Source organism: Antechinus flavipes, chromosome 1 (assembly GCF_016432865.1).
Source record: "Antechinus flavipes isolate AdamAnt ecotype Samford, QLD, Australia chromosome 1, AdamAnt_v2, whole genome shotgun sequence".
NCBI classification, from domain to species: Eukaryota; Metazoa; Chordata; class Mammalia; order Dasyuromorphia; family Dasyuridae; genus Antechinus; species Antechinus flavipes.
Window position 1 is genome coordinate 697,290,194 of NC_067398.1, and position 27,843 is coordinate 697,318,036.

General features: G+C 45.8%; 1 protein-coding gene across 8 annotated transcripts in view; it reads right to left on the bottom strand.

Annotated features, from left to right (window-relative positions):
* The window catches only part of HECTD4 (HECT domain E3 ubiquitin protein ligase 4), a 178,256-nt gene that overhangs the window by 14,398 nt on the left and 136,015 nt on the right, over positions 1 to 27,843 (bottom strand). For 7 of the 8 annotated variants that reach the window (XM_051972808.1, XM_051972812.1, XM_051972811.1 and 4 more), the window contains exons 46-64: positions 25,149 to 25,310; positions 24,916 to 25,064; positions 24,582 to 24,661; positions 23,404 to 23,567; positions 22,799 to 23,036; positions 22,157 to 22,293; positions 21,446 to 21,572; positions 18,791 to 18,928; positions 18,180 to 18,316; positions 15,529 to 15,689; positions 13,552 to 13,733; positions 12,228 to 12,433; positions 11,875 to 12,005; positions 10,724 to 10,929; positions 7,528 to 7,710; positions 5,398 to 6,704; positions 3,874 to 4,081; positions 517 to 740; positions 260 to 411 (exon numbers count right to left, since the gene is read on the bottom strand). In XM_051972808.1, coding sequence (XP_051828768.1) covers positions 260 to 411; positions 517 to 740; positions 3,874 to 4,081; positions 5,398 to 6,704; positions 7,528 to 7,710; positions 10,724 to 10,929; positions 11,875 to 12,005; positions 12,228 to 12,433; positions 13,552 to 13,733; positions 15,529 to 15,689; positions 18,180 to 18,316; positions 18,791 to 18,928; positions 21,446 to 21,572; positions 22,157 to 22,293; positions 22,799 to 23,036; positions 23,404 to 23,567; positions 24,582 to 24,661; positions 24,916 to 25,064; positions 25,149 to 25,310 — 4,292 coding nt within the window. Of the gene's footprint in view, positions 1 to 259; positions 412 to 516; positions 766 to 3,873; positions 4,082 to 5,397; positions 6,705 to 7,527; positions 7,711 to 10,723; positions 10,930 to 11,874; positions 12,006 to 12,227; positions 12,434 to 13,551; positions 13,734 to 15,528; positions 15,690 to 18,179; positions 18,317 to 18,790; positions 18,929 to 21,445; positions 21,573 to 22,156; positions 22,294 to 22,798; positions 23,037 to 23,403; positions 23,568 to 24,581; positions 24,662 to 24,915; positions 25,065 to 25,148; positions 25,311 to 27,843 lie in introns of those variants that run through there. The other variant, XM_051972813.1, reaches the window with a different exon arrangement.

The following is a 27,843-nucleotide window of genomic DNA, read 5'->3' on the forward strand; positions in this document are numbered from 1 at the left end:
CTTTCTCCATCAGGCAAGTTCCCTGAGGGCAAGGCCCACCTCTCGCTTTTGATTATAGTCCCAGTACCCAGCCCGGTGCTTGGCTTATAGCAGGAACTTAATGCCTGCTGACTCGACTTTAAGCTGCCTCAAATGGATGCATTCTTTTACTGAACAGCTGAATTCAGTATCAATCTCTCTGTGGCAAGCAGGGAACTCACAGGCCCAATATCAGCCTGATTCAGAGAAAACTGGGGTGGGTGGGGCCCCTGGAGCTCACCTGACACTATTGAGCACCGACTTCTCCTTGGTGGGAGGCTTTGTCATTGGCCGCTTGGTGCTCACCACCTTCACAGGATGCTGTTCTTTGCCCGCTTTGTTGTATTTGCTCTTGTCAAACTTGGGTTTGGGCACACCATATTTTCTCAGAATCTTCCCACAGAAAGGAGCAATTAGTTCTGGGGCAATGGGCTCCCCAACCCGCACCAGGGAGGTGAAGCCCACAAGCAGGGTTTACGCAGGGCAGGGCGGGCTTACCTGGGTGAGCTGATCCTCTAGCACCTTCTTTGGGGGGCGCACATTGGTGAAGAACACGTGGAGCAAGTTTCCAGGAGTCTGGGAGTTGATTTGTTCCTTGCTGAGATAGATGTCAGAGACTTTAATGGGCTTGGCCGGTGTCAAGCTGAGCATCTGCTCTGAGTGGACACAACTTTTAAATATATCCGTAAGGACCTCTCGAGCCCCGGGCACCAGTTTCTCTCCTGGTATTGAGAGAGAGGGACAAAACTGTAGGATAAACATGTTTGTAGGAAAAGTTAGGCAGTTTTCTTTCAAATATTTCTGACTACAACCAGAAAACTATTTACGTATTTAAGAAAGATTTGATATAGACAAATTATAGGGAGAGTAAAATCTAACAGAAAGTTGTAGTTACATTTGTGGAAAACTCAATTCTAATCAATCAATATTTCTTAAATTAAGCTTAACATATGCTGCGCACTGTGGCACACTAAACATGCTAAACACTGGGGATACAAAAAGAGGCAAAAGTCAGATCGTACCTTTAAGGAGACCACAAACACACACACAGAAAGCAAGCTACAGACAGGTTAATTATAAAACAGTTAACAGAAGGAAGAAATAAGAATGATGAGGGGTTAGGAAAGGCTTCCATGAAAAGAGGGAATTTTAGCTGAGACTTGATGGAAGCCAGGAAGATCAGGAGGTAGAATATTCCAGACATGGGGGATAACCAGAGAAAATGCTCAGAGCTAAGAGATGGAGAATCTTGTTTGTGGACCAGATACAAGGCCAGAATCACTGGATTCAAGAATAAGTGCTGGGGACTTAAGGGGTCAGGAGCCTGGGAAGGGAAGAAGGCGCAGGGTAGGAAGGATCCTGAATGCCAAACAGAGCATTTTGAATCTGGAGCTGAGAGGCAGTGACTGGAGTATGAGTAAGGGAGTGACATGGTCACACTTGTGCTTTAGGAAAATCATGTTAGTGGCTGAAGGATGGACCAAAACGGGGAGAGTCTTGAGATAGGCAGAATCACCCCAAATGTTTGCAATAGTCCAGGTATGAGACAACGAGGGCCTGCACCAGAAGGGAGAGTGTGTTAGAAGAGGGAAAGGGGAACATTTGAGAAATACTACATTGATGAATCAACAGGCCTCAGCAACAGAATGGGGCAATTTGTTGGAGGAAATGGAATAGGATCACTTGTATTAGTAGAGGGGTTAGCCTTGGTAATAGTTTATTGTGTGAAACAAGAGTGAAAGAAGAGAGAGTGGTAGAAAGGAACAGAATGAAAGAAGAGGAGGAAGAGAAGAGAAGAAGGGGCTCACAGCAATTGGTCTCAATTTTTTCTATAAAAACATGTAAAACATGAACAATGTCCTTCTTCTGAGAAAGTAGGATTGGGGAGCTATGGGAGTAATTGAGGAGGATTGAAGTGGTTTGGAAGAGCTACTGTGGGGAGTCAGTTGATAAAGAAAGTAGAGTAGAGTAGGTTGCTGAGCAGCAGTGAAGGGCCAGATTTGTTTGTATGATAGGCATTTGTAGTGGACCCAGGCAGAGCAACTGCATGATTTCTTATGCCTTCATTCAGCAAGTATAGGCGTGAAAGTGATAAATGGTGGGAGCAATCTGAGGCTTAGCTGGATGTAATTCGTGAAATGAAAACAGAGTGAAAGATTCAAGAGAGGTGGACAGTGTAGAGTTGAAATGGTTCACCAAGGGGTCAAGGTGGGGAAAAGAGAAGTGGTTAGTGTAGGGAAAATGATGTGGGAGAGAATGAGGGGTCAAAGAATTGGTGAAAATGAAAATAAAGTTATATAAGAAAAGAGAGAGGGAGGGGTAAAAAGTCAAAGAATTATGGTCAAATAATGAGATTTCAGAATTCCTGAACATGGAGGTATGCTTTGCTGTGGGTGACAGCAAGATGGAGTGTATGACCATCTTTGTGTGTGTGGCTAGGGTGGGGGGGAGGATCCTGGAAGGAAAGTAGGTTGAAGAACTGAGAAAATAGAGAGTTTCCTAAGAAAAGGGCTGGAGCTGGGAAAGATTCTAAGTCAATGTACCAGACTCACTGAGGAAGATACAAGAATGATCAAGGGATGGAAGTGGGGGTCCTGTAGACAACAGCTCCCAGGACTTTGAATGGGTGGTAGAAAAAAACAGCAAGAACCTCAAAAGAAGTGATGGAAAAAGGGGAGAACCTGGAAATGCTATGGGGAGCATGAAGTATTTCAACTTCTTTGCCTTGACCAGTGAGCTACTGGGGGGTGGGGGAGGTGGGGACGAGAAGGTATAGCCAGGATAGAAATAATAACTTCTAAATGCTAGAAGATGTTACCATTCTGAGATGCAAAATGTTATATGTGATCATCAAAGAACATGTTTATTTTGCTCTTGGAGCGTAGTTCTTGCTTTCTTCACTGTCCTAATGGTACAAATGATTCTCTGCTACTGTCTTATATGGCCCCAGAAGGCAGTCTCATTGTTTCTCATAAAAATTCATCTATCTCTCTTCCTTCTTCTTTCCTTCCTTCCCTCCCTTCCTCCCTCCCTTTCTTTTTTTTTTTGCTGAGACAATTGGGGTTAAGTGATTTGCCCAGGGTTACACAACTAGGAAGTATTAAGTGTCTGAGATGGATCTGAACTCAGGCCTTCCTGACTTCAGGGCCAGTGCTCTATCCACTGTGCCATCTAGCTGCCCCCTCTCACAATTTCTTAAAAAATATTACTTCTCTTAAGGGATGTGTTCCCTAAAATTTCAGTAAATTTTATTACTCCTCATCCCTTAGGATGATGAATATATTCCCTAAAACAGGCTGACAATGACATAAAATCTTAAGCCAGAATGTAGCCTAAAGAGCCAAAGAACTATTCAGGAGCATTGAGGAGTAGATCACATCCAACTCTTGTGGGACACACACTTTTAAAAAATGCTGACTACATATCAACTAAAGCAAAGCCTTGTTAGGTTTTTAAAATGCTATGTATAAATAAATCACAATACTTGAGGTTTCTATCTAGTATAGTTAGGAAATAACATCAACTGCAAAACACAGAAAGACAAGCCACAGAGAAAAGTGAAAGACCAAAAGTAAGATAAGATACTATAATGAGCTGAGGAGGCTGCAGGATAGCCATTCTTGGTTAGGCGATCACTTCCCGAGGTTGTGTTGGTTTGGATGGAGGCCTGGCTGAGGGAGAAATTTTTCTGTACAGCAGAACTAGATATACAATAAGAAAAAAAAACTCCCCCAACTCTTGGGAAGGGTAACTGTACTTTGGAAAAAAAAAAATCATTCTGACACCAAATGTTGACTTCAGAGCATTAAACGCTAAGAACCAACTCCCAGAAAGTATTTCTCGAGAATAACATACCTTTAATAGATTTATCATTGAAATAGTCTTCTAGCCCTGGGCTTCCTTGGGTATCAAATAAACTCTGGTTTACTGTTGACACAGTTAAAATTTCTTCAGTTGACATTTCCATTAATTCATCTTCACCATCCAGGCTTGACAAACCAATCAGATCATTATTGTTAAAGAGACTTGCTCGAATCTTCTCAATTTTGGCCCGGGAACGTATCTGTGTGAATATTAAAGAGGGTTATTTGGAACTTTGGTAGAAAAACCAATCACTCAATGCCATAGATTTCATTTTTTCCCTCCTCTATTTCTGAATTTGCTACTTGTTTTTCCCCTTGCTGAAGATGGTTTTTAGCCATTTTCTCCCATGATTGTCTAAAAGACTGGTGGTATCAGGTTGGCTACTTCACAAATTAGTGAGACAGGTAATTTTCCTCCTGAAGAGAGCCTAACACTGTTTGGGAGCACACTAGCATAGCTGTTCAAATAAGATGAAGTTCTCATTTGGAGTAACTTGTATCCCCTGTCCAGTCTGCAGTAGCTCTCTGCAAGTGTCCTCATGGCCTTGAGTTTCAAGGGAGCCGGGGTCTTCTTCCCAATCTGAATATCCTTTCAAACCCAATTCATAGACTACTTCTCCTGGGGCACCTTCCCTTCCTCCTCCAATTACACTCATCTCCCCTGGCCATCTCTACAACTCGTGCAGCACTTCATTTGGTAACTCTGGAATGAACTTATGGCTGTGAGCTTCCTACAGAGGGCTTTTTATAACCTACATTTTGTGATTCTCCCCCAGTGCCTGTTGAACAACATGATCTGTACACAGCAGGGACTTAATCATGGTTGTGTGTCTGTTCTATTGCATTTTAGCAGAGAAAACTTAGCTCCACTTTTTCCAACTGTTGGAAAAAGCTATCCCATCAACACACTGGTTAAGTGGGTACAGCACTGGACTGGGGAGTCAGGAATAATAATAAAGATGATGATGATATAATAATAATAACAACAGCAACAAAAAATAGTTAATCTGTGCCAGGAACTGTGCTGAGCATTTTACACCTATTACCCTCATTTGATCTTCATAACAGTGAGGGTGTGATGTGTTGTGGGTGGGGGTTATTTTCCCTATTTCACAGAAAAAGAAACTGGGGCAGACAGAGGCTCCCCGAGCTAGTGCCCGGGGTTAGATCTGAACTCAGATCTCTCTGCCTCCAGGACCCACATCCCCAAGCTTTTCTCAGGAAGGTCTGAGCTCAGTCCCTGATTCATCCTAGCTGCGTGACCCTGCCCGAGTCACGTCACTCCTGTCTGCTTCAGTCTCCTCATCTATAATGTGGGGATCATGACGGTGCTTCCTCCAGGGCTGTGGTGAGGATCCAATGAGACCTGACCCATAAAGGGCTTTGCCAACTTTAAAGTGTCGCTGTTGCCCCTGTCTTGTGTATGTCTCTCCCCTAAAAGGAAGCGTGAGTGGCAAGAAGACCCCGAGAGCCGAAGGGAAGAGAGGTTCCGGCACCAGGGCCCAGGGGTCGTTACCTCTACAACGGCGAAGCCTTTAATGGGACGAGACACCAGGGGCTGCTTGTCCAGCGAGGTGACCGTGTACATGGACCCCACGTCGGAGATGGAGGCTGTCTCTGCGTTGTCCACAGGCTCCCCCAGGCTCCCCAGACTGCCCAAGCTTCCGGTGCTACAGAGGGAAATGTCTAGACTCTCCTGGCTGGAGACAACATGGGGCTCCAGGAGATTGGGAGGAATGGCCAGCTCCAGACCAGGAGGAAATTGGTCCATTGAGACCTCGCTGACCGTCTGTGAAAGGCCCTGGGAGCTGCAGATGGATGCCTGGCTGGTGGAGGCGGATGCACTGACGCTCATGGCGGGGGTGACGCTGCTGGAGCTGCTGACATCCAGATTGTCAGCACTGGGGAAACCCGCCGGCTTCTCCAGCTCTGGTCGGCCTTCCCCTCCTCCTTCTGCTTTGTCCTTGGGTTTTTTGGGGTCTTCTTCCTGCAGAGGAATATAGATCTCATCTTTAAAGACCCCGCCGTGGGCATTGCATGCCTTCCGAATGGCATTTCTCACGATGCCCTCATCCAGATGCGTGGGGATGCCCGAGATGACCAGCAGGCGGCTGTGGGCTGTGGGGCCCACGAGGGCCTGGCAAGCGTCGGCGATGGCGTCGTTGGTCACCCCCAGCCCTTGGGGATCTTTCTTGATAAGGTGCCGAAGAATGGTGAGCAAGGTCAGGGCCCGGTGAAACCATAACATGTCCTCCGGTTTGCTGCCACTGATACTCAACACGGACGCATCTGTTTCCACTGTTCGAGAGGAAGACCGTTTACCCGAAGAGGAAGCCTTCTCCCGTTTCATTTTGACCTTCTTCCTCTTGGACAGAAGGCTGGGACTCTGGGGGGTCTGGCCTGGAGAAGATGAGGACGAGGACGAAGAGTCGCTAAGATTCGGCGTGTTGGTTGAGGCCATGACGGTCGAGGTCACGCTCATGTTGATGGGCAGAGTCACCTCGGCCACAGCCAGGCAGGCTTCCATCAGCGCGTGGAAGTAGGTAGAGAACCTACCCTGATCAGCGCCGGGGGCCCCCGAGCCTCCGCAGGCACTGCCCGTGACCCAGTTCTGGGTCTCCTCGTCATAGAGCTTGTGCAGCTCGGACTGCAGGGCCATGAGCATGGCCAGGCAGGGGTTGAGCTGGAGGGCGATGGAGGACGACAGGCCCGACGGCTTCTTCTTTTGCTCCAGGCTGTGCACTTTGCGCAGGAGCTCTGCCAGGAGGTGGAAGACCAGCTCCTTCACACATGCGGCCATATCAGTGGTCCACAGGAAGTTCCCTGTTAAAGAAAAAAAATCAAATCAAGCTGCTACTGCAGTCCACGCATGTGAAACTAGTGTTCCCATGAGGCTAACAGGCGGCTGTCTACCAACTGGATTCAGCCAGGTGGATCACATGACAGTGCCAGTCTCCTCCTCCTCTTGGCAATGACCTCTGCAACTGAAATCACCTTCCCCTTCGGCTTCTCTAAATCATTCAGATCAAAACTGCAGGTTGAGAAGACTGAAGAAACCATCCCAATGATCGGGCCCCCTAAAATCTGTCACCCCACGAGATGAAGGGCCCAGGCTTTGCCCAAGTCAGGGGAGGAAGGCCCAGCACCAGGGAAGGAGGCTGAGCCCCGGTTCTACCCCTTGCGGCTCCAGATCCCTGCTCCTTTGGGCCTGAGTTCTACTTGAAGAGATTGGACCCGATGGTCTCTAAGATTCCTTTTGCTTCTACAATTCAAATTCAAATTTGAAATTCACCTTTTTCCCCTCCAATCTTAGAAAACAACTTGCCCAGCCATCAGCTGGAGGCTGATGGAGGTTCTAAAGAAGGAGGGGTGCGATGTTGACACTGGAGAGGAGGCGGAGCCCTCCGGCTGGAGAACCTGGCCGGATCTGTGCACTAGGGTGAGGGGACCTGGGTTTGGATCTCAAACCCGTTTACTACCCATTACCCTGACATGTTACTTAACCTTTCAAAGCGCTTGTTTCCTCACTGATAAAGGGGAAAACAAGAGCTTCTCAGGACAGTGGTGAGACCCAAGTGAAATCCTGCTCAGACCGAACTTTCAGGCTGACAGGGCTCTGTCCGCCCGCCATCTCCCCAGGTCTCACCGAGGAGCTCCACCACTTGCAGCAGAACTGAAGCTGGGATGATGGGGTCAGGCTCATCTTCGGATTTCCCTTCACCCTCTTCAGATTTCCAAGACAACAGCTGCTCTGCGAAGGCCATGGCCAGCGGGAATTCCAGCGGCAGAGAATGCAACACCAGCACAGCTCCCGGAGGTGGGGAGACCCCTAGAATGCCCCGCCCCCAGAAGGAAAGTCACCGATTAGCACTTGAATTCTTTTTTTTTTTTTTTAATTTAATTTTATTTAATAATAACTTTGTATTGACAGAATCCATGCCAGGATAATTTTTACACAACATTATCCCTTGCAATCACTTATGTTTCGTTTTTTCCTCTCCCTCCCTTCCCCCCCCACCCCCAAGATGGCAAGCAGTCCTATATATGTTAAATATGTTGCAGTATATCCTAGATACAATACATATTTGCAGAACCGAACAGTTCTCCCGCTGCACAGGGAGAATTGGATTCAGAAGGTAAAAATAACTCGGGAAGAAAATCAAAAGTCAAATAGTTCACATTCATTTCCCAGTATTCCTTCTTTGGGTGTAGCTGTTTCTGTCCATCATTTATCCAATGAAACTCAGTTAAGTCTCTTTGTCAGAGAAATCCACTTCCATCAGAATACATCCTCATACAATATCGTTGTCGAAGTGTATAATGATCTCCTGGTTCTGCTCATCTCACTTAGCATCAGTCCATGTAGGTCTCTCCAAGCCTCTCTGTACTCATCCTGCTGGTCATTCCTTACAGAGCAATAATATTCCATAACATTCATATACCACAATTTACCCAGCCATTCTCCAATTGATGGGCATCCATTCATTTTCCAGTTTCTAGCCACTACAAACAGGGCTGCTACAAACATTTTGGCACATACAGGTCCCTTTCCCTTTTTTAGTATCTCTTTGGGGTATAAGCCCAATAGAAACACTTTAGCACTTGAATTCAATGATGGTACGAAACAGGCTGGTGGAAGCCATGCTGGAGAGGATGGCAACAGAGATGGGCATTTTACTAATGGGAAGCCTGCACCATTTGCTTTTAAAGGGGACAACTGAAGTCAGGGAAGCAGGGTAAAAGTGAGGAAGTGACAACTAATTAAACCACTAAAAAACCAACTCATTTCGCTGACCTGACGGCGAGTGCCGGCTTGTACTTTAGGAAGACAGTCCCTGCAATATTCCCACTCCTTAAATGAGTGTGCTGGCCCTGTCCTGACTACAGGGAGTTACCGTGAGGAAGCCTGGCCAGTTGTGGGGTACAACCCCATGAAATGGGTGATATGCCGCTGTGGTCACAGACTGCTAGGATTCTCAGCTGGGGAGGATCTCTGAGGCTCTCTCATCCAAGTGGCACCAGACCAATGACACACTTTCTGGAAAATCTCTCTCTCCTCTTTCTGATCTGAGCTCTGCTTTCTGAGACTAAGAGCCAGCTACTTCTTCTTGCACAAGACAGACTAAAAGGCTGCTCTTCTCTCCTTCCCTAGGTCCTAGGTGAGAATAAACTGAGAGCTCTTCTCCAACCCTGGCAGGGCCTGAGTCTACAAAGTCTGGGGCTCTCACTTCTTTTTCCCTCCAAGCGGCTCCTTGGCTGATGGCCATGCTGGTCACCAAGCTCCTGGAGCCCTGCTGCTCACCACAACAGTTTCTGGGAGTAGACTTGACTGCGGTGCTCATCTGCCCAGAGCAGGGGATGACTGAACTCTCATCTCCCCAGTCTGAATACCAGGTCTTTCTTACAGCCCAAGATGGCACCATCTTTGTGCTGTCCTATCACTTGGCAACCTAGATTGAGTTTAAAGGTCCTGTCACCTTCAGTAACTGTTATCTGGTCAAATATACTCTAACTTGTACTCAGGAAAATGATTTCTGGAAGTTAAGACCACTTTTTCCTCTTCTGGAAGGCTCTCCCAATTCTCTGCTGATACATGGGCACAAGCTGTCATCAGGCCCTAGGGTTTTCCGGCTGGCTGCCAGCCACTGCACTGATTGGGACCACTTGGAGAGCTGCTGCTGAAGGAGCCCCAGGCTAGGAGAACTCCAGAGCTGGAGGTGGCTCGGAAGGCAGCTCTGCCACTAAGAAGCTGTGTCACTGGGGCCAGTTCACCTGAGCTCTCTCAGCCTCAGTTTTCTCTTGAGCGGGGAAAATAATACTTGTACTCATTCCTTCCAAGCTTGTGAAGGGGCAGCCACTCTGACTACATACTCTGCAGGTTCCCAATGCCCAACGTTGGTCCTGGCAAGACCCCTTGTTTGCGGGACAGCTAAGAGCATTTTATTCAAGTAGGGAATAGAGGATCAGTTGTGGACTGTTTGATCTCAAAGACCCCCTTCTAGCTCTGAAGAGCTATTTATTTAAAAAATTTTGTTATTATTATTGTTCACCAGGAATACAATAAGGAAGCAGTTCTGTGGACAAGCCTACATTTCTAGCTGACTACTCTCATGAAGCTCTCTCAAGAGCAGAAATATGGTGTCAGGGCTCCTTCGTTTAAAACCTAATTATTGAAAGCTAATCTATAGACTTAACATGACTTCCACATGGTCAGAGTACTCTTCAGCTCAGTATCCAATTCCACTTGAAAACTGAGCCTGCCTGGCTCTTTCTCCTTGGGGAAGACTCTCAGTGCTGGAGCAGCCAACACCAAAGGTCCCTCCTTCCTCCTCCTTTATCCACCCACAAACAGCATCTTGTGTAAGCAGCACTCTCTGGATTTAAATAAATTTCTTTGTCACCTAAAACTGGATTCAACCACTGAAGATGATGGGAGAGACGAGATTCATCTGTGGTTTTCATGAACCAATCCCCTGGAGCCCAATTTAATCACAGCAGTTCTGAGGGGTGAGAACTGGATGAAACTCAGTTGGGATGATGAAATTTAAATGATTTATTGTTCTGGTCCAAACATACTAAGAAGAAGCCATTCCAACCATCATTAATCATCCTAAATCATGTATGGAAAGAAACTCGCCATCCCTGTTACCCCCAAACAAAGCATCATCTGACCAGGCCTTTGCACAATGACGCAGGTCTCCTAAGTAGACCATACTAAATAGACCTTATCTTTATCAGTAGGAAATACTTAGTAAAGGAGAAAATCCCTTCCATTTTAGAAGAGAAAAAGCAGAGAAATAATTTCCACTCTTTCATCACCATAAGTTAATCAAGAGATTTACCCAGTTTGATGTGGACTTTGTCGGCTGCAATGATCACGGAAGGATACTGGTTGGTGGTGGGAGGTGGAGTGAGCCCCGTGTTGGTTGGAGAAGCGTCCCGGGGATAGCAGATGGCTTCAATGAGATTAAGCTGGCCATTACGCTTTACTTTGTGGCCCAGCCCATACAAGAGCACCCGGGCCCACGGAGCCTTGTATAAGGAGGAGCTGTGAAAGAAGAAAGGAGCAGAGATGGAAGAATCACTGGGATGATGGACACTACTGACAGATGTGGCTAACCGAGAAGATTAAGAGACTTAGCTAAAGCAATCACACCAAAACATTTCCACTGTCTTTTGTGAGGGGGGCCAAACTCAAAGAGCACTGGATGCTACCTCAGAAGACCTTAGTTTGCGTCCTGATTGCCATCTATTAAGGATATTACCTTGAAGAAGTCCCTTAGCCTCCATAAGCCTGCTTCTTCAAGTATAAAAAGAAAGATCTTTAATGGTCTATTTCTCAGGGCTGTTATGAGGACCAACTAGAATTCTGGCAGGTACTTTGTAAATTATAAAATATTATATAATGTCTGTGGTTATTATTCTTATTCTTATTCATAACCATTTCTCTGTCAGAAAATGTTTCCCAAAGTAAATGCCCTGGATTTATTAACTGGAAAAAGACTAACCAAGTTCTGGTATATGAATGTCATGGAATATTATTGAGATGTGAGACAGTGAAAATGAATGACCGAGAAAAGCATGGCATGAGGAGGCTCATGTGCACCAAGAGGGCCAGGGAAACAAGGTGCTCAGAGCACAAAACAAACACAAGCACCAAAGGAATTGAAGGATCGGGGCTGGGCATCCTGAAAGCACTTTGGGCAGAGCAGAGGAGGGGCTTGGCTCTCTTTTGCTGAATTGCTTTTTTTCCTTCTTCGAGATAAGGGATGGCTCTCTGGGCCATTCAGGGAGTGGGGAGAGGAGGCAAATGGAGAAGATGTGGAAAGAAAACACTCAATAAAAAGTGAACTGAAAAAAGAAAGAAATGGTCCGAGAGAAAAGGAAGCCGCAAGTGTGCCAGAGATCACTGGCCTATTTCTCTGCTAACTCTGTCAAGCCCCTTCCCGGGTTTCCCTCTCTGAGACCTTCTGCTGGACCAAGGGCCACTTACTCTTTGCGGAAGCCAGATTGACTCTCTTTACAAGACACGACGACAAAGGCAGCCCCAGGGAAGTTAACATCCATGTTGACTTTGGATTCAGAGACTGGGAATTCTTCTGAGGGAAACTGTTCCGGAGCTGTCTGTGGAGAGACATTTAAGCATGAAAACCACAGGCTACAAACAGAAATAGACCCATTTTGTCCTCGGGAGAAGAAGTCTCTGGGCAGCAGTGGGGTGGACTGGGAGGGTCCTACAGGGACTGGGAAATCAGGGCACCCAGAGAAGAGGACAGGAAATTGACTGAGAATAAAATGAACAAGACTGATCACAGTAAAGATATTATCAAAGACTTTTTTTTTTACCTGCAGGAAAGAACAGATCTGTCTCGTTAGTTCCAAAAGACTCTCTTCTCCTTGATGGAGGGTCCGAGTGATGGCGACATTGAGCCACTCTCTGACGGTCTGTGAGCTGCCTTGGTAGAAGAGGTCTGCGGCAGAACAGTTCTGCGCGTGGATGCAGTGCTGCAGAGACTGGGCCAGGAGCACAGCACTGGAGCTGATCGTGCCATCTGCAAAAAGGAAACCAAACAGGGCCTGAGTGTGGGGCCCGGGGCAGGGGGTGCAGTCAGCAGGACCCTCACTCATTCACTCGGGAGGCTGGATCTGAAAGCGCGCCCAGACCAGCAACACCTGGAAGGTACCAAGAGCTTGGCTTCCCTCCCCCAACCACCGATCAACTACCAGAGGATTCTGAGAGGAGTTCAGGAGATCTACAAGCACAATTTAATGCCTCCAAGCCCAGGGGCAGGGAAAGAAAGGTCAAGGAAACCTCAGCACTGGAGAATCCCAACGAGGCCTGGTGCTGCTGGGGACATTGCACATGCATCTGTGGTGGGCATCGTTACTGTGGGGAGGGGACGGAGGAGGCAACTACCCCGGGTGCGGCCCCGAATGAAGCGTGGACTTGCGCATCCAGCCGACCAAAGGTTCTACTGAGTGTGCCTCCCTCCCCAGCACCTCCTCCAACCTCCTCCCAGATCCTCTTCCAAGTTTCTGGTAAAGCAGGGGCAGGGATCAGAAGGCAGATTGCACGGGTCAGCTTGGGTAGCTGGGGGGTGAAAGGAAGGAGAGAGGGATGGTTGCATCTCTTGGGTTTTGCCCTGGGTCTGGGGAGCACAATAAAGCCCAAAGATTTTGTCTCAGCTCTATACTGGAAGGGCTTTAATCCACGCCCCCAAGCAGGAATCATGGCATTTCCCCCCAAAAAAGGATGTGTGGTGGCCTCCCTTAAGGCCGCTCTGCCTGAAGTCACAGGGTGAAAGGGGCTGCCTCCCGGGGGCTATTCTCTAATTCTCATGATACTGAAGAAGCCATCCGGGGCTCTCCATCATTTGGCTAAGAGACCCTCCCTTGCCTCTCTCTGAGCCACCTGGCGTCTCAAAGGAGTAGAAATTTGAAGAACTAGGGCCAACTTCGCAGGAATAAAACAGATAATAACAATTTGGAAAGTTCCATTTTCCACCTGAGCCTGCACTCTGCCGGGGATCTCAAAGGGAACAAGGACAAAGGGCACGGCATCATCCTGTGACTTTGGGCGAGTCTGAAGAGGCACCTGCTGACCAGGGCGCGCAGTAGGCCTACTGCGTGTGACATGACTGAGGAGACGAAAATCAAAGCTATATTTTACCAGGAAGGGGTGGAGCAAGGAGCTGACTGGACAGGAGTTGCAGGTGTTCCAGGGTGATGTCCCGAACGGCAGGGATGTGAAACAGGCGAGTGAACAGGTGAGGCAGTTTGGGGGCAAAGATGTTGAGGAGGGCCATGCGGCAGTAAAGCCTGGCCAGGGAGGCCTCGCACCTCAGCAGCTCCCTGGAGAGACAAACAGGCAACGCGGAGGGTCAGAGTCTCCGGCTCCCCTCCACCACCTTAGCCCCAGCAGCTGCCCTTTCTCCCAAACCACCCTGGTGACTTCCCTTTCATTTCTCATTCTAGGCAAAAGAACATTGCGTCAGGGGCAGCTGGATGGCGCAGTGGACAGAACCCCAGCCCTGAGTTTACTCAGCTTCAGACACTCACACTGGCTAGTTGGGTGACCCTGGGCAAGTCACTTAACCCCACCTGCCGGGCCAAAACATCGGGCCTCTCAGGGTGAACCCTGTGCCTGGGGCAGAGCCGAAAGGAAAAATCAAGGGGCCGAACAGTGTGCTTTAATGCCACAGAGGAAGCAGAGAGGAGAAACTTTTAAAGCAGAGGCGCTCATTACTGCCCAACTAGGTCTGGTCTGGAGGGTGTCTCTATCCCTAAGTACTTGCTATCTCACCAGTATTTGAGCTTTGGGCTAGTTTGCACCCAGCTTTTATTTGTTAGTCACCCACAAGAAGAGAACCTTTTAGAGATGAAAACTACACAAAAATGTCTTTTTGAGCCAACTTTAAAATGTGTACAAGTTTTCAAGCCTTCAAAGATCCCCCCGGAGGATGCGGTCATTATTAACTGATATTTCTTGAATAGCCTAAATTAAATTTACTTTAAGAACACTTGGACTCCGTCAGGAACTGGCAGTCATGAACACAAGCTTTGGTCCTTGGCTGGCACCGACTTATTAATACACAAGAAATGCAGAAACCAAATGTAAGCAAACTCATTGGAAAGACGGATTAAATAACTGTCACGCTTCCTTCTTGGGTACAGTTGTTTATCAATGTAAATGTATCATGGGAGGTAGAAAGAAGCACAGATATATACTAGATCTTAAATTAAGATGCTTACATCTTTAGATCTTTTCATTTCCAATTTCAAACAATCAAATCTATGAAGCCCAGAGACACAAGACAAACAAGGAAGCTTTTCCTGGTTTAAGTTTTATCTGACTGATGGGAATATTTTTGCACCCAGAAAAGGAGTTTCAGAAACCTCTTTTGCTGATGAATTCCTTCATTTTTATTTGAAAAGAAAATCTTTGAAAAACACAGAAATACATACTCTTTATCACTGGAAATCACTAGATAAGAACATCAATCTCCCTATTGATGAACTGCCCCATGAAGCCCCAAATGCAAGCTTTTGGTCCCTGAGGACATTTGTACTGAATACTTCATGCTTCCCTCTCCCTAGAGTTATGTTATCAATGACAATAACTACACCCCACATTTGGATGCTACCTCCAACTTTTAAAATCCCTTTAAGAAGTGTGACCTTTTTTGTCTATCAATAACCAGCTATTTTCTTTCCTGATAGATGTTTGTCAATAACAAACCAAAGGGTCTACTAAGTAGAAAAGCTTTCAGCACCTCATGAAGGAACATAAGAAATAGACCTGGGGGATGATTTTCTATTAAAGCTAATAATAATAAATAAGGCTATAATAAATAATTACAAATCTAGCACCCAATGAAATGCTACTACTAGTAATAGACAAACAACCCCTTTGTGGGTGTGCTCTTATGCTAGGATGTCTCCCTCTTGGTGAGTCAGGCTTCCCCTCCTAATTCTTCTCTAACCCTCCTCTTGCCCCCCAAGATGCCTGGCACAGCAGTAGGTGTTCAACAAGCACCTGACTGATTTAGGGACTAAATGGCATCTGGGGGAGGAGAACTCAGCAGCAGGGCTATTCCTGTGTAGACCTGTCAGACAGTGAGTTTTGATTAAGGAAATTTTCAATTACCTGTGAATCTGAATATTGGTGTTGTCCAGTGTAACTAACCCATTAGTGGCAGTCCTCCGGTAGCCTGCAGGAGGCCTTTCTAGCATGTCTATAGGATACCAGTACCGTACCAACACACCTTCACTGCGGAGGTAAGTTTCAACCTGCACAAGTTCATTTACCTTCAACAATAAAAAAAAGTTTATTAATGATTTTATTTGCATAATTTAAAAATTTATTCTCCATTCCAAGCTTTCTAATCCTCTTCTATGTGGCAGCCAATTGCTGGCTCAGAGCTAATTTACCCTCAAATAAATGATTTGATAGAGAAAGGAATTGTACATCACTCTTGGAAAAAATGCCACATATAATACTATTAAATATGTGGCTTTTTTTAAATTAAAGGGAAAAAGACCACAACAGTCCCCCAAACTGAAGAATGTTTTAATCTTCCAGATAAAATGCAATTGAAAAGTAGTAGAAAATATTTAAAACAGAAATGAAGGGAAAATGATTAATGATATAATAATATATTAATTAATGGTATACTGATTAGAGGAAATTTAAATATGTATGTGTTAGATACCAATGGATAGTCTAAAAAAACCAATACAAATCCAGTCAGTCAATGGATATAAATTTAAATTGTTAAGATGAATCTGTGCAACCTGTATTAAACTTATTTTTGTCTGTGAATTTTTATTTTTTAAGTTTTTTATTTTCTCTGCCTAGATAATTTTCAACATTCACCCTTACAAAAACCTTGTTCCAAATCTTTTACTCTTTCCTGTTCCCTACTCCCTCCCTAGATGGCAAGTAATCCACTATATGTTAAACATGTGCATATATTAAACTTTTAAAAGTCCCAATTATGTGTTATTGTTTACAGATGGAATCAATCCACAGGCATTTATTAAGTGCCTACTAAATGCCAAGCATCAAGGATAAAAAGACAAACCAAAGTCCCTCCCCTCAAGAAGGGAAACGACAGACACACACAGAAGTTCTATACAAGAGTGGATATAAGAACATTTTGTCAGGCAGACCCAACAGTTTGAGGATCAGTAAAGATCTCACAGAGAGGTAATATCTGAAGGAATGTAAGGATTTGGAGAAGCAGAGGAAGGAACAGAAGGTACAATACTGAGATGGTCAAGGGGGCATTATAGGTGAAATAGCCCAGAGGCCAGCTGGGCTCAAGGAAGGCAAAACCAGGAAAGCTGGCCTGGAGCCAGGTGGTGGCTGTTTTGAATGTCAGACTGAGGAGCTTGTCCGCCAGAGACTTGGGAGCCAGTAGAGTTTACTGAACAAAGGACTGATCGGGTCACACCTACAGCAAAGAGTCCAAAAGGAGGCTATTGAGATCGTCCAGGTGAGAGGTGCCGAGGGCTTGAACAAGACCAGGGCAGGTCTGAGTGGGGATAAAGGGGCAGATAGTAAGGGGGTAGCATCAACAAGACTTGACAAGTGACTGGAGTTGAGGGAAAAGTGCCCAGGGAGAAAGTCTTCATTTTACAATTAGGCCAAGTTACATGTTCTTAACATTGCTGATGCTCTCCAAGTCGGGTACCTGTCTGCTGAGTCATCTCTCTTTTGGAGTCATTAAGGTACAGAATGAAATCATATAGATATATTTGGGACTCAAATGACAGGGAATAAAATAATGAATAAATCTGTACTTAGAAATCAATATAACACAGGAAGCCAAGTCCCTTGACAAACAATAATAAATTATTGTCTCATGCAATGCCTTTATGATTTTCTATTTAAAAGTGATTCCTATGTGTTATGAATTTCCATCACTAGGATTATATATAGACCATAGAGTACTAACATGGTTAGGTTTGAGTTACATCAAATCAGAATGATTTAAAGTTACAAGATGAAATTATGAGCTGGCTTAAGCCTGTGTTTAAGGCAGAGTTCATCACTGCCAGTCCTAAAAGATATACCGCATTAAGCTCCACAGAGGTCTGACAGCTAGCTTCTTACAAGCCATCTCAGAGGATTCATCGTGTAGTGGGCCTGGCTTGTTCAGCATAGCGTGAAGGCCAATCAAGAGTTTCTTTTTAAGGTTTGCATCTGAGAACTGAGCCCAGAGAGGTCTTTAAAAATTATTCATTCCAACCCCATCATTTTGCTGACCACCAGACTTGGGGATGTGGAGACACATGTGAGAGGCTCGAAGGCTCGGGAGACGCAGAGTCTGAAGCACAAGCCAGATCTGGGGGATCCTCTCAGGCTTCTTCCCAGCACTCTGCACCGACCTCTCCAATGGTGATAAGGAAGGGCCTTGTCTTACTTCATTTTCCCAGCTCTCTCAGAATCCAGGCAGAAAGCCCCAAACTGTGAGCACAGCAGGTTCTTGATAAATACTGTCAATTTGTTTCTTGGGTTGTTAAACACTTGTGCCTCTCATTTACCTTAGTTAGGAAATGGAGGGATCCCTTCCCTGTAATGGATACCTGGGAAATGCAGGGATAATATGGACACATGTCTTTTCAATAACCAGCTTGTTTAGAGTGACTGTTGGCTGTGGCCGTGGCCGCCAGCTCTTTGGATGTCTGCACAACAGGTGCCACAGTGACTTGGGAAGCTGCTCCCCACTTTAAGCTCAGTGATGTGAGGACAGAAATGCACAGCAAAGACACGTGTGAAAGTCATTTACTTACTGAATCCACATCCAGAACAACTCCATGCAGGCCAAAAGTTTTCAGCATTCCCCGGATGGCAAATTTGGGGAGTGCAGTCCCCACAGCACTGCTGGCCACATTGTTACTGTCTGGAGAGCGCGTGACCACAGTGAGACCTGGGGGCCAAGGAACAGAAGAGATCATTCATGTGCCTGGATGCCTGTGATTCAGCATCATCTCTAAGTGGGAACCAAGATGGGAAGAGAGGTGTGGGCAGCATCTGAATGTGCCTTTGGAGGGGCACCATGGAGCCATCCTCAGGGTGATGAGGCTCAAACTGGCTTGGCTAGAAAAGACTTTGGCAACTTCCTTCCGCACCCCTGCCCTCTCCTATGCCCCCAACTCCAGCAATTTTCTGTCTGTGCTTCTTTTGCTGCTGAGAAAAGGAGGGGATCCTGAGGATGTCCCTCCTTACTAGAAGTCAGGACAGGTTGGTGGCCCGAAAGAGTGGATGTAAGAGAAACCTGGACCTTCCCTGCTGTACCTGAGCAATCCCACCCTGGACCCTATAATGGTTTCCCAAGTCATGGCTTTCATAAAGACCCATTCTCAATTCCAAACTTGTAGCAAAGCAAGAAGGAAAAAGAAACCTTTGCGAACTTTATCAATTGTGAATTTATTGGCTTCGTCTTTGATGTCTTCAATTGTGGGAAGATAAAGATCTCTGGGAATGCCACCATTCTCCTCATAGAGAAATTCTACGGTCTGCCGGGCGATATCCACCATTCCTGAAAGAAAAAGATGCCGCTAGCTCTCATGCACCCTCCTTCCCAACTCAGGCTGCTCACTCTTCAAGGCTTCATGCATATTGACTGGCCGTGGGAGCTTCATTGTCCCCTGCTCTTCCTCAGCAGGCCAGCCACTGTGTGGGCAGTCTGGGGCTGAGAGAGTATGGGGAGGTGACAAACAGTCATCACATCTGCCTCCCGATGTTGGGCTGTTTCCCATGATACTAAGGGGAATGTTTGACAGGACTTGCTTTTAAATAAAGGTCATCTCTATACTCCTCATTTACCATTCTGCTCAGTAACTGTCCATATAAAAACTAGCAAGGGGAGCAATCTGTAGTGCACGATTCCAAAGGACGTTGTAATTAGAGAAGGATGCTTACAGAGAGAAATCAGAGAAACCAGTGCCAAATGAAACAAGAGGAGAGACCATGAGCTAAGGATCAACCCTTTCCCTAACATATTTTAGTTTTAAGGATTCTATAAAATATCTCACGCTATTTTTCAAAGGACTACTAAAAAACTACACCTACCATACAATGTACAGGAAACCCTGCATATGTACATTAAACCAGAAAACAGGCAACCATGAAGACTATTTTTATTTTCTTTCATGTGATCAGGAATATCTGGAGTCTAGATCTCTCTCAAAGAAAATGCTTCCTGACCAGCCTGAGAAATCCCAATCAGTAACTTCTTCCTTCATTCCTTCACACTACAGAACAATTATTGCGAATTGAAAATGCAAAAAATTGTGAATTTAAAAAAAGCAGGGGGAGGAAGCATCCAGGTACTGATACTCAAAGAGAACACTGAATCACAATAAGCCCCAGAGAACCATTCTTACTTCTTGTTGTCCTTTCCCATAAGCCTGGGAGCCCAATGACACAATGCTCCTGGTTGCTGGGATGACTCTTACAAATGATCAGAGAGGACTGGGATCTAGCTGCCACAGAGAAAAAACCCTATTCTGCTTGAGGAGCATGGCCACAGAAGGAAAGACTCCATCCCACAAATGCTGCGAACTTGCCGTTCTTTCTCCTGTGTTCACATGGCTGGGAGGACTAGTGCCTTGAGGAACAACCTCCTGACACTGAGAATGATCTGGCTTCAGAGATGCTTGGCAGGAGACCATTAACCACCTTCTACATTGGTGGATCCTTTTCCCACCTTCTCAGCCCAGGGCATTGGTCTCATTGTCACCTCAGAGAAGATGAAGAAATAACATGGGGTGATGAAGACGGCTGAATCTAGAGTGTGAGGAGATGGATTCAAATCCAGACCCTGCCAGGTACCAGCCTTGTGATCTTGGACAAGGCACAATAGCTCTGAACCTCAGCTCTAACATTGGAAGGCTTTTAAGGTCCCTTTTAACTCCATGTCTGGAATTCAACGAACTGTACTAGGGCAAGAGGTTAAAAAATAGCCTGGAAATCAGAAGAAGTGGGGAACCATGGTCTAAGACAACACAAGAGCAGGCTTTCTTTCTGATCCTGGCAGAGGGAGAAACTTTTGTGTTAATAATGGTCTTTTCTGTCTCTATTTCCTATAATCTTTTAGGGATCAAAAGATTATGTAACCATTATAGATTAATACATAAAATATTGCATTCATAAAAGATTATACAGATTACATGTTGCTGTCGAACTGTGTTGATCTTCCCCTAGTGAGAGGGCAGGTTCTTGAGGTCAGGGGCTATTCTGTTTCTGCCTTGGCACCCCTGGTACCAGGCACAGTGCCTGGCCCTTACAAGACATTTAACACATGCCTACTGAATGGTTTGTTAAATTCCTTCATTTATAATAATGATCAACATTCTAACAGCAAGGAAGAATCACTAATATTATGACATGCTCAGCTATTGCCATCCCCACCTTGATATATGAGAAGGGGGGCAGCAAGGCTTCCAGAAGGCTGTGCTCGGCCTACTTGGAAGAGAAAAAGGGTAAAGGCTGGCATCCCTTACTGGGACCTGAATCAAGCCTTAAGCCTTAAGGCTAGATTTTTATCCCTACAAAAAGAGCTCCAGCACTACTTGTAAAAGGGCATTTCTTCTTCTCTAAAGCAGATGTTTACCAAGAAGAGGAAACATGAGAAGAGAAAGAAAGAGACTAAAAATAGGAATGAGCTGTCTGCAGCAGTTTTCACAGCACAGAACATTAAACATTCACTGCTGATCTACCATCTAAGGGCAAAACCTGCCCTGTTCTTGGGCTAGCAACATCTCTCCAATTTTATGAGATGCTTGAGAGGAAGAGCCAATTCTATAACCTTCCAGGCCTTATCCATCGAGCTACATCTTCTAAACCCCAGCTCTGTAGCGACTGGGAAGTGAGAACCAGACTCTCAGAACAAAAGCTACCCCAGGTGGAGGATGTAAAGGTGGGAGAAGCAAGCTGAGGCCTCTCCTTACATGCGAGGGGCAGCTTGCTTCTCTAAGGGGAGTTCCTGTCCCTGCCTCTTTCTTTCCTCAGCTATCCCAAAAGAAAACAAAAGCAAATAAAAGGGCCACCAGACCTAGTTGCAGAGCCCCTTTTATCTGGTCCAGGCCTGACTTTCGCTCAGCTTCATTCCGGAAGCGTCTTCTAATGGTGGGGAAAACTTTGGTTTCCCAGGCTTTCACGAGCAGGGCGTAGTGGTCCTCCTGGAAAGAGAGGGAAAATGACCATGAGAGGATGAGTGAGGCTCCAGGAACCCACAGGAGGCGGGTTCCAGTTCTTTACTGATTTAACCAGCCTTCATCCACACAAACTCCCTATTGCCAGGTTGTCATGTCTGAGCACAAATCTGCAGCTTATCAGCAGAGAATATAGCCCCCAGCTGTGGGGAGCAAACAGCTGGATTAAAGACAGTTTCCCCATCAGCACTGGAAAAAAAGAGGGCAATTTTGCATCAGTGCAACCGAGTCTATGCCAAGAGACATCCTTTTTCGGCCACTGTGGGTCTGAACAGGCTAAAGGGCCTCTTGCCCTGAGAAAGACAGAATCTTGTAAATACTTTGTAGTTTGTTTTTTAAATAAATAAATCAGAGATGCTTTTCAAAGCTGGATTATATGAATATAAATCTTTATAACCCTCCATCTGGCTGGGCCACTTTCTTCCATTTTCTGTTTTCCATTCCTTTGTCAGTTCATTCCTTCCTGGTATCTTTCTCTTTCACAAGATTCACACACACTCTGGGTCCTGCAGGCCCTGCTCAGCCCTTACCCAAAGCTGCACCTCCCTTACCTGAGGGATGTCATCATCGTCATCATCATCACTCTCGTCATCTGCTATAGGAGGTGGGTGGGGGTCTGGGCCAGAGGTGATGAAATTCTCATAGCTGAGTTCCACTTTGTAGTGACAAGAAGTGTCACTGTCGTACTCTGTAACAGAGGACAATGAAACTATACATTTCCTGGATGGGGAGATCTTAACTGCTGGCACCCCAAAAACCCCATCACAGGGTCCCCCATTCATTGGGTGGAGAGGGCGCTGGAGCTCAGAGGAATGTCTAGCAGAGTGTCAAATGGATAAACTGTTACCTCTAATTACACTGAATCCCCAAAGAGTTTTTCAGGGCACAATTAACTTAATGGGGAAGCAACCTGGATAATTCTTCAAGATGAAAAAGAGAGAGACTTTTGTAACGAGGCACTCAAGTCTGCTTGCCCATCCAATATTGAGGCCCTATGAAGGTTTAGAGCAGGAGCCTAAGCTTGCTAATTGCTCTGAGCCTCAGTTTCCCCATTTATGAAAGGAACTAGACCAGCTGTGTTCTCAAGACTCTAGCTCCCAATCTAATGGCCCTATCATCCTAAATGAGAATGTTGGTGATGGTGGCATAGGAGGATTCCATTTTCTACCAAGCAAACACCCATGGCCATTTACGTTGTTGAGCTGTAGCCACGGCAGCAATGCGGCAGGGAGGCCCATGCGTGCCCGGGTCAGAAGCGATGCTGGTGCCAGCATCATTGTCACTGTCAGAAGCCATAGCAAAGGGAAGAGCTTCAAAGTTGGCACTGATTTCCTCAGCCAGGTCGATGCACAGGTCAGCAGCATTCCGATGGGCTTGCCCTTCGGCATAGGCAAACTGTCGAGACCCAAAATTAGCCCGGATCTTGGTGTTCTGAAAGGAAAATCGTGGGGGGGATGAGAAGCTGCTGCTTGATCTGACTGAAAGGTCTGAAAGATGCTAGTGCAGACATATCGCCTCAGAGGCCTACACCAGTTAGTTAATAAAGAGTTGCTCCTCCTCTCTCTGTTTTTCCCTTTTTTCCCTCCCTCTCTTCTTCTTTCTTTTATCCCCTTTTCTTCCTTCTCCACAAAAGTTTATGTATGACATTCTCTCAAAGCCTATAGGGACAATGAAAAGCATCAAGTCCTTCCCTTAGCAGGTCTCTGCATTTGCTTTTCACTGGGAACTGTCTTGGACTTCTGCATTGCTAATAGGAGCCAACCCCCAAATCCCAAGATTTCTAAATGAGAGCACCTGCCTTTTTCTGAATGTGAACCACAGGCCACATGCCTCCTGAGACATCTTCCAGACACGGGGGCAAGCGCTGCCCACAGTACGTGAAATAGACCCGGCCTTTGGGAGGCTGTCCTGGAGGGGGTGGGGTGCCCTCCGTCCTTTCCCAGCCGATTCCTGCCCCATCTCCTGCAGAATAAAGGAAGAACATCATCAGAGTCATCGTTATGGTCACAGCCACTCTGAAGCTCATTTCTGATTTGCATTAGCTCATCTCCTATTGTAAAGGTGAAACTGGTTAGCCCTTTAACTGGCATGGCTAATAGAAGGGGCTGTCCAGGGTGGACATCCAGGTTGCCGTTGGGTTTAGCTTACTTAATGGAAAACAAATAGAGGAGATTAGAATTCATTCCAAGGTACCGATTTGGCCCTTTCAGAGAGGCCGCTTGCTAAAAATGCCTGCCTAGCTCCCAGATGTCGCCACGCCAAGGATCTGAGCCTGTTGGTGATTACAGACACCTCAAGGTAGCTCATCAGTCTCAGGGAGTCGCCTGAGGCAGAGAATGGAACTGAAGGGCCCTGGGCCACAGAGTTAATGACAGTGTCAGGGGAAGAATATGAATTGGGGCCAGCCTTCTGCTACACCACAGTGTCTTGTTAGTTCTCTTACTTCTCAACTATTTGTTAAATATCTCTGTGCCAGGCAGGGAGGACACAGAGATGCAATGAGAACAGTTTCTGACCTCCGGAAGCTAACCTGAACAAGCAGTCTAGTAAATATGAAATACGGACAAGTTAATTTCAGAGGGAGTGGGGCAGCAGCACCAATTAAGGAAAATGAGGAAGTGTCATGTCAAGACGGCAGTGGAGGGGAGTTTGGTGGAAGTGGGGGGACGACCTGAGGAAAAGAGAGGCCTGGAGATAGGATGAGGGGTGCAGGAGGAGTCATCGGCTTGACATCATTTATGATGGCAGAAAATGGCCAAACCTCAGAATTTTCTAAGAGGATCCAAAGATAACAATAAAGATGACTCATCAATGACTAATCCCTGATTTGTAAGGGTAATCCCCATGAAAAATGAGCTCCTGAGACTGAGCCCCAAAACAATGGAAGGCCAGGCCACGGCTGTTCTTTCTCTGTTAAACCAGCGAGAAGACAACCTGGGGGGCCAGAGATGTGAAAACTGCTATTTTCCCACCTACCTGGGGAGAGAGTCACATCCAGCCGCACGCTCTTCCACTGTAATAAGCTGGAGCCATTGTAGTGTACAGCACGGCCATTGCTGGGAATGAAAAGAAAACCCAGGCAAACAACATGAAATTTAGTTTAAAAAACAACTATAATAACAGGAACTCTTTGCTGAAATGAAAGGAATGGGATAATTGTAATATGGCTTTGAGAAGAAATCTTCTTAATTTAAAGCTGAGAGGGCTGTTAGAGAAATGATTTTTAAATAACAAAAGCCCCCGATCTCCAAATCCTTAGGGTTCTTCCTTATTCCCTTGACATATTCTGGGGGCAACAGTAGCCACTTACTTGTGGAAAAGGCAAGTACCCACAGGATTGGTCCAAGCACCATCTCGTTTCTCTGCTTCAGTAGCAAAGCCAAAGGAAACTATTGGTCCAGTGTCATCATCTGTATCTCCATAGGAAACGATTTCAATTTCCCAGTAGAAGGATGGAGCCTGGAGAAAAGTCAGGGACAATCAGAGATTCTTTCTCAAACTTAAAGGGAGGGAGAGGAGATGAAAGACGGTCTTTTGTCTCACCTGAATGGGAAGTGGAGAGGTTGCATAGATAAATGTACCTCTTGGGAGACCTCCACCAGCACTGGGATCAGCCAGGAAGGTCACAGAGGTCAGGTGGGATGAGAACATGCAGGCTCGAACAGGTGGAAACACCCGAGAAGGACTCCAGGTGATCTCCTTGGGCTGTGGCAAGAAAAGAAATCCTTTCAATAGGTCTACTGCTGGGAACCCTTGTATTGCCCCGGGAAGAAAATACCTTTATATGATTATCAATATCATCATCATCATCATCGTCATCACCACCACCATCTGAACTTTGCAGAAAAACTAAGATTTTGCAAAACACTTTATATCTATTATATTGTTTAAGCCTCACAACTAACCTAGGAATTAATAAGCATACCAGCATTCTGCTCCTTAGTTTACTGAGGAGACTAGAGTTCATACAGGTGAAGTTTATTGCCCAAGGTCATACAGCCAGTGAATATATTGCATATATATTGTGGAAAAATTGTGCATTAGAGCCCTGGTTAATTCAGGACAGTGTCCCAATAAAATCAGGTGCTATCACCTTGCCTATTACACAAAAACACTTTTGTGGAAATCTACCAGGAATTCTGAGAATGGAGTCTTCCTCAATTGTTCCAAACAGAAGTGTCAGAATCTGCCATGAGCCAGTGAACCACAGTGATTGTGTGTATAAATGGATTTTGGGGAAAAATATAACTACAGACAAAGTCATCATTTTATAATTCCTTTGCATTGATCAAAAAAAGTCATGATTATTCAGAAATTTATAAGCCCTCTCACTCTACCACAGATCTATTATGATCCCCCATTATGTCAAATCACTGTATTTTCTTGTTCTCTAAATTTAATAATAATTAACAAATATTTAATAAGTGCCTACTGTTTGCAAGGCACTGAAAATACAAAATCAACTGATAAGCATTTAAACCCTTACTATATGGGCAAATTCTGTGCTAATCATCAAGAAAACAAAGAAAAAGCAAAAATGAATAAAAATAAAAGGATTCCTGCTCTCAAGGAAATTACATTCTATTAGGGAAAAATGTTAGGGGGGCAAAGGAGAAGAATGGAATCTAGAGAAACAGAGCAGTGAAGGAACAGAGTGCAGACACAGCCAACAGTTTGCACGACTGTGTGGATGGCGAAGAAAGAAAGCCAAAGATGTCCCATCTGGTTGAGCATAGTGTGCGTGGTAGGGAGTAACATGAAATGATGCGTGACAGGCAAGTAAAGGAAAGTTGTGGAAAGCCTGAAAAGTGAATCTGAGGAGTTTATATTTTATCATAGAGAAAAGAATCTGAAGATTTGTGAGCAACATGGGACATGGTTGATGAAGAAGCTTATTTTGGCAGGTGTGTAGAGGCCAGATGAGAACAGGGAGACTGTGAGCATGGAGATGCTATGAAGGGAAAGACAGGGGCGTAAGCAAGGGAAAGGCAGAAAATGAGAATGAAGAGGTAGGAGCTCTGACACAGGATCTGAGAGCCGAGAATGATGCTGTGCCCTCAACCGAGGGCCAAGGAGGCAGCAGCAGACTCTAAGGAACAATGCTGAAACTCCATGTTGGAGCTGCAGCCTTTGGGATGCTGACCAACCCTCCAGAAAGAGTTTCTCATGGATTGCAGTGATGGGGGATTGGTGGTCAGCACAGAGATGAAGGCTAGAAACAATCAGGTAATCACTGAACCAAGGGATCGGATGAGATCAACAAGGGAGAAAAAGAAGTGGGGCCAGGAAAGGGCCTCAGAGGACATTGTGTTGTTTAATGGGTGAGAGATGGATGATGAACCAGTCAAAGAAACTGAAGCCATGAGCAAGGAGTGAGCAGTCAGTATCACAGGAGAGGAAAATGCAAGAGCAGGAGAGTCCTCCTGCCACTCTTCCTCTCTATTCCCCCCAGGGTCAGAAGCTGTAGGAAGGGAACAAGATCTAAAGAAAAGCCATTGTATTTAGCATGAGATTGCTACCAGTTTTAGAGAGAAAGGCTTCCATCACATGGTCAGCATGTAGGGACTGAGAGGGTCAAGATTGGGAGAGACCTCAGCATGTCTGTGCCCAGGCTGGAACCCAGGGCACAAAATAGGAGAGCCAGCCTAAACAAGGACGATTGCCAGCACTTCTTCCCAGACTGGGAGGAAGAGAGGCCAGACTACAGTGCACTGGGGACCTGAGATATGGGAATCAAGATGGAAGTTTCCATTTTCTCAGTAAAAAAAATCTGAGATAAGGACGTGGGCACAGCCCAGAGTGGGGAGGAGGGAGCACTTCCTAAGAGCCCCTGTGGAGCTAACAATAAAGTGGCGATAAAAGAGAATGCCCAGATAAGTTCAGGGCACAGGAGTGGATCCAGTTACATGGTTCCCAGGCTTCTTCCAGGACTAAAGATGGCAGCTGGTGGGGAGGAGAATTGGCAAGATCACAGGGACAAGGGGTGATGGTTAATTTGTTCTACTAAGTCATGATAGGCCAGACTAAGAGGTATTTCTCCTAGATAGATGCTTCCAGATCACTAGTAGCTAATTCATAGTCTCCAACAAAATGCCCCTCAACAAAGCAGTGCTCCAATCCTTCTTGTAAATTCTGCCAGTGCTGGGCTGAGCGGCATTGAGACACCCTGCCTCTCAGCCAAGGGCTAGATCTCCACGTCACCAAAGAACAAAAAGCAGACTGAGGACTGCATGAGATT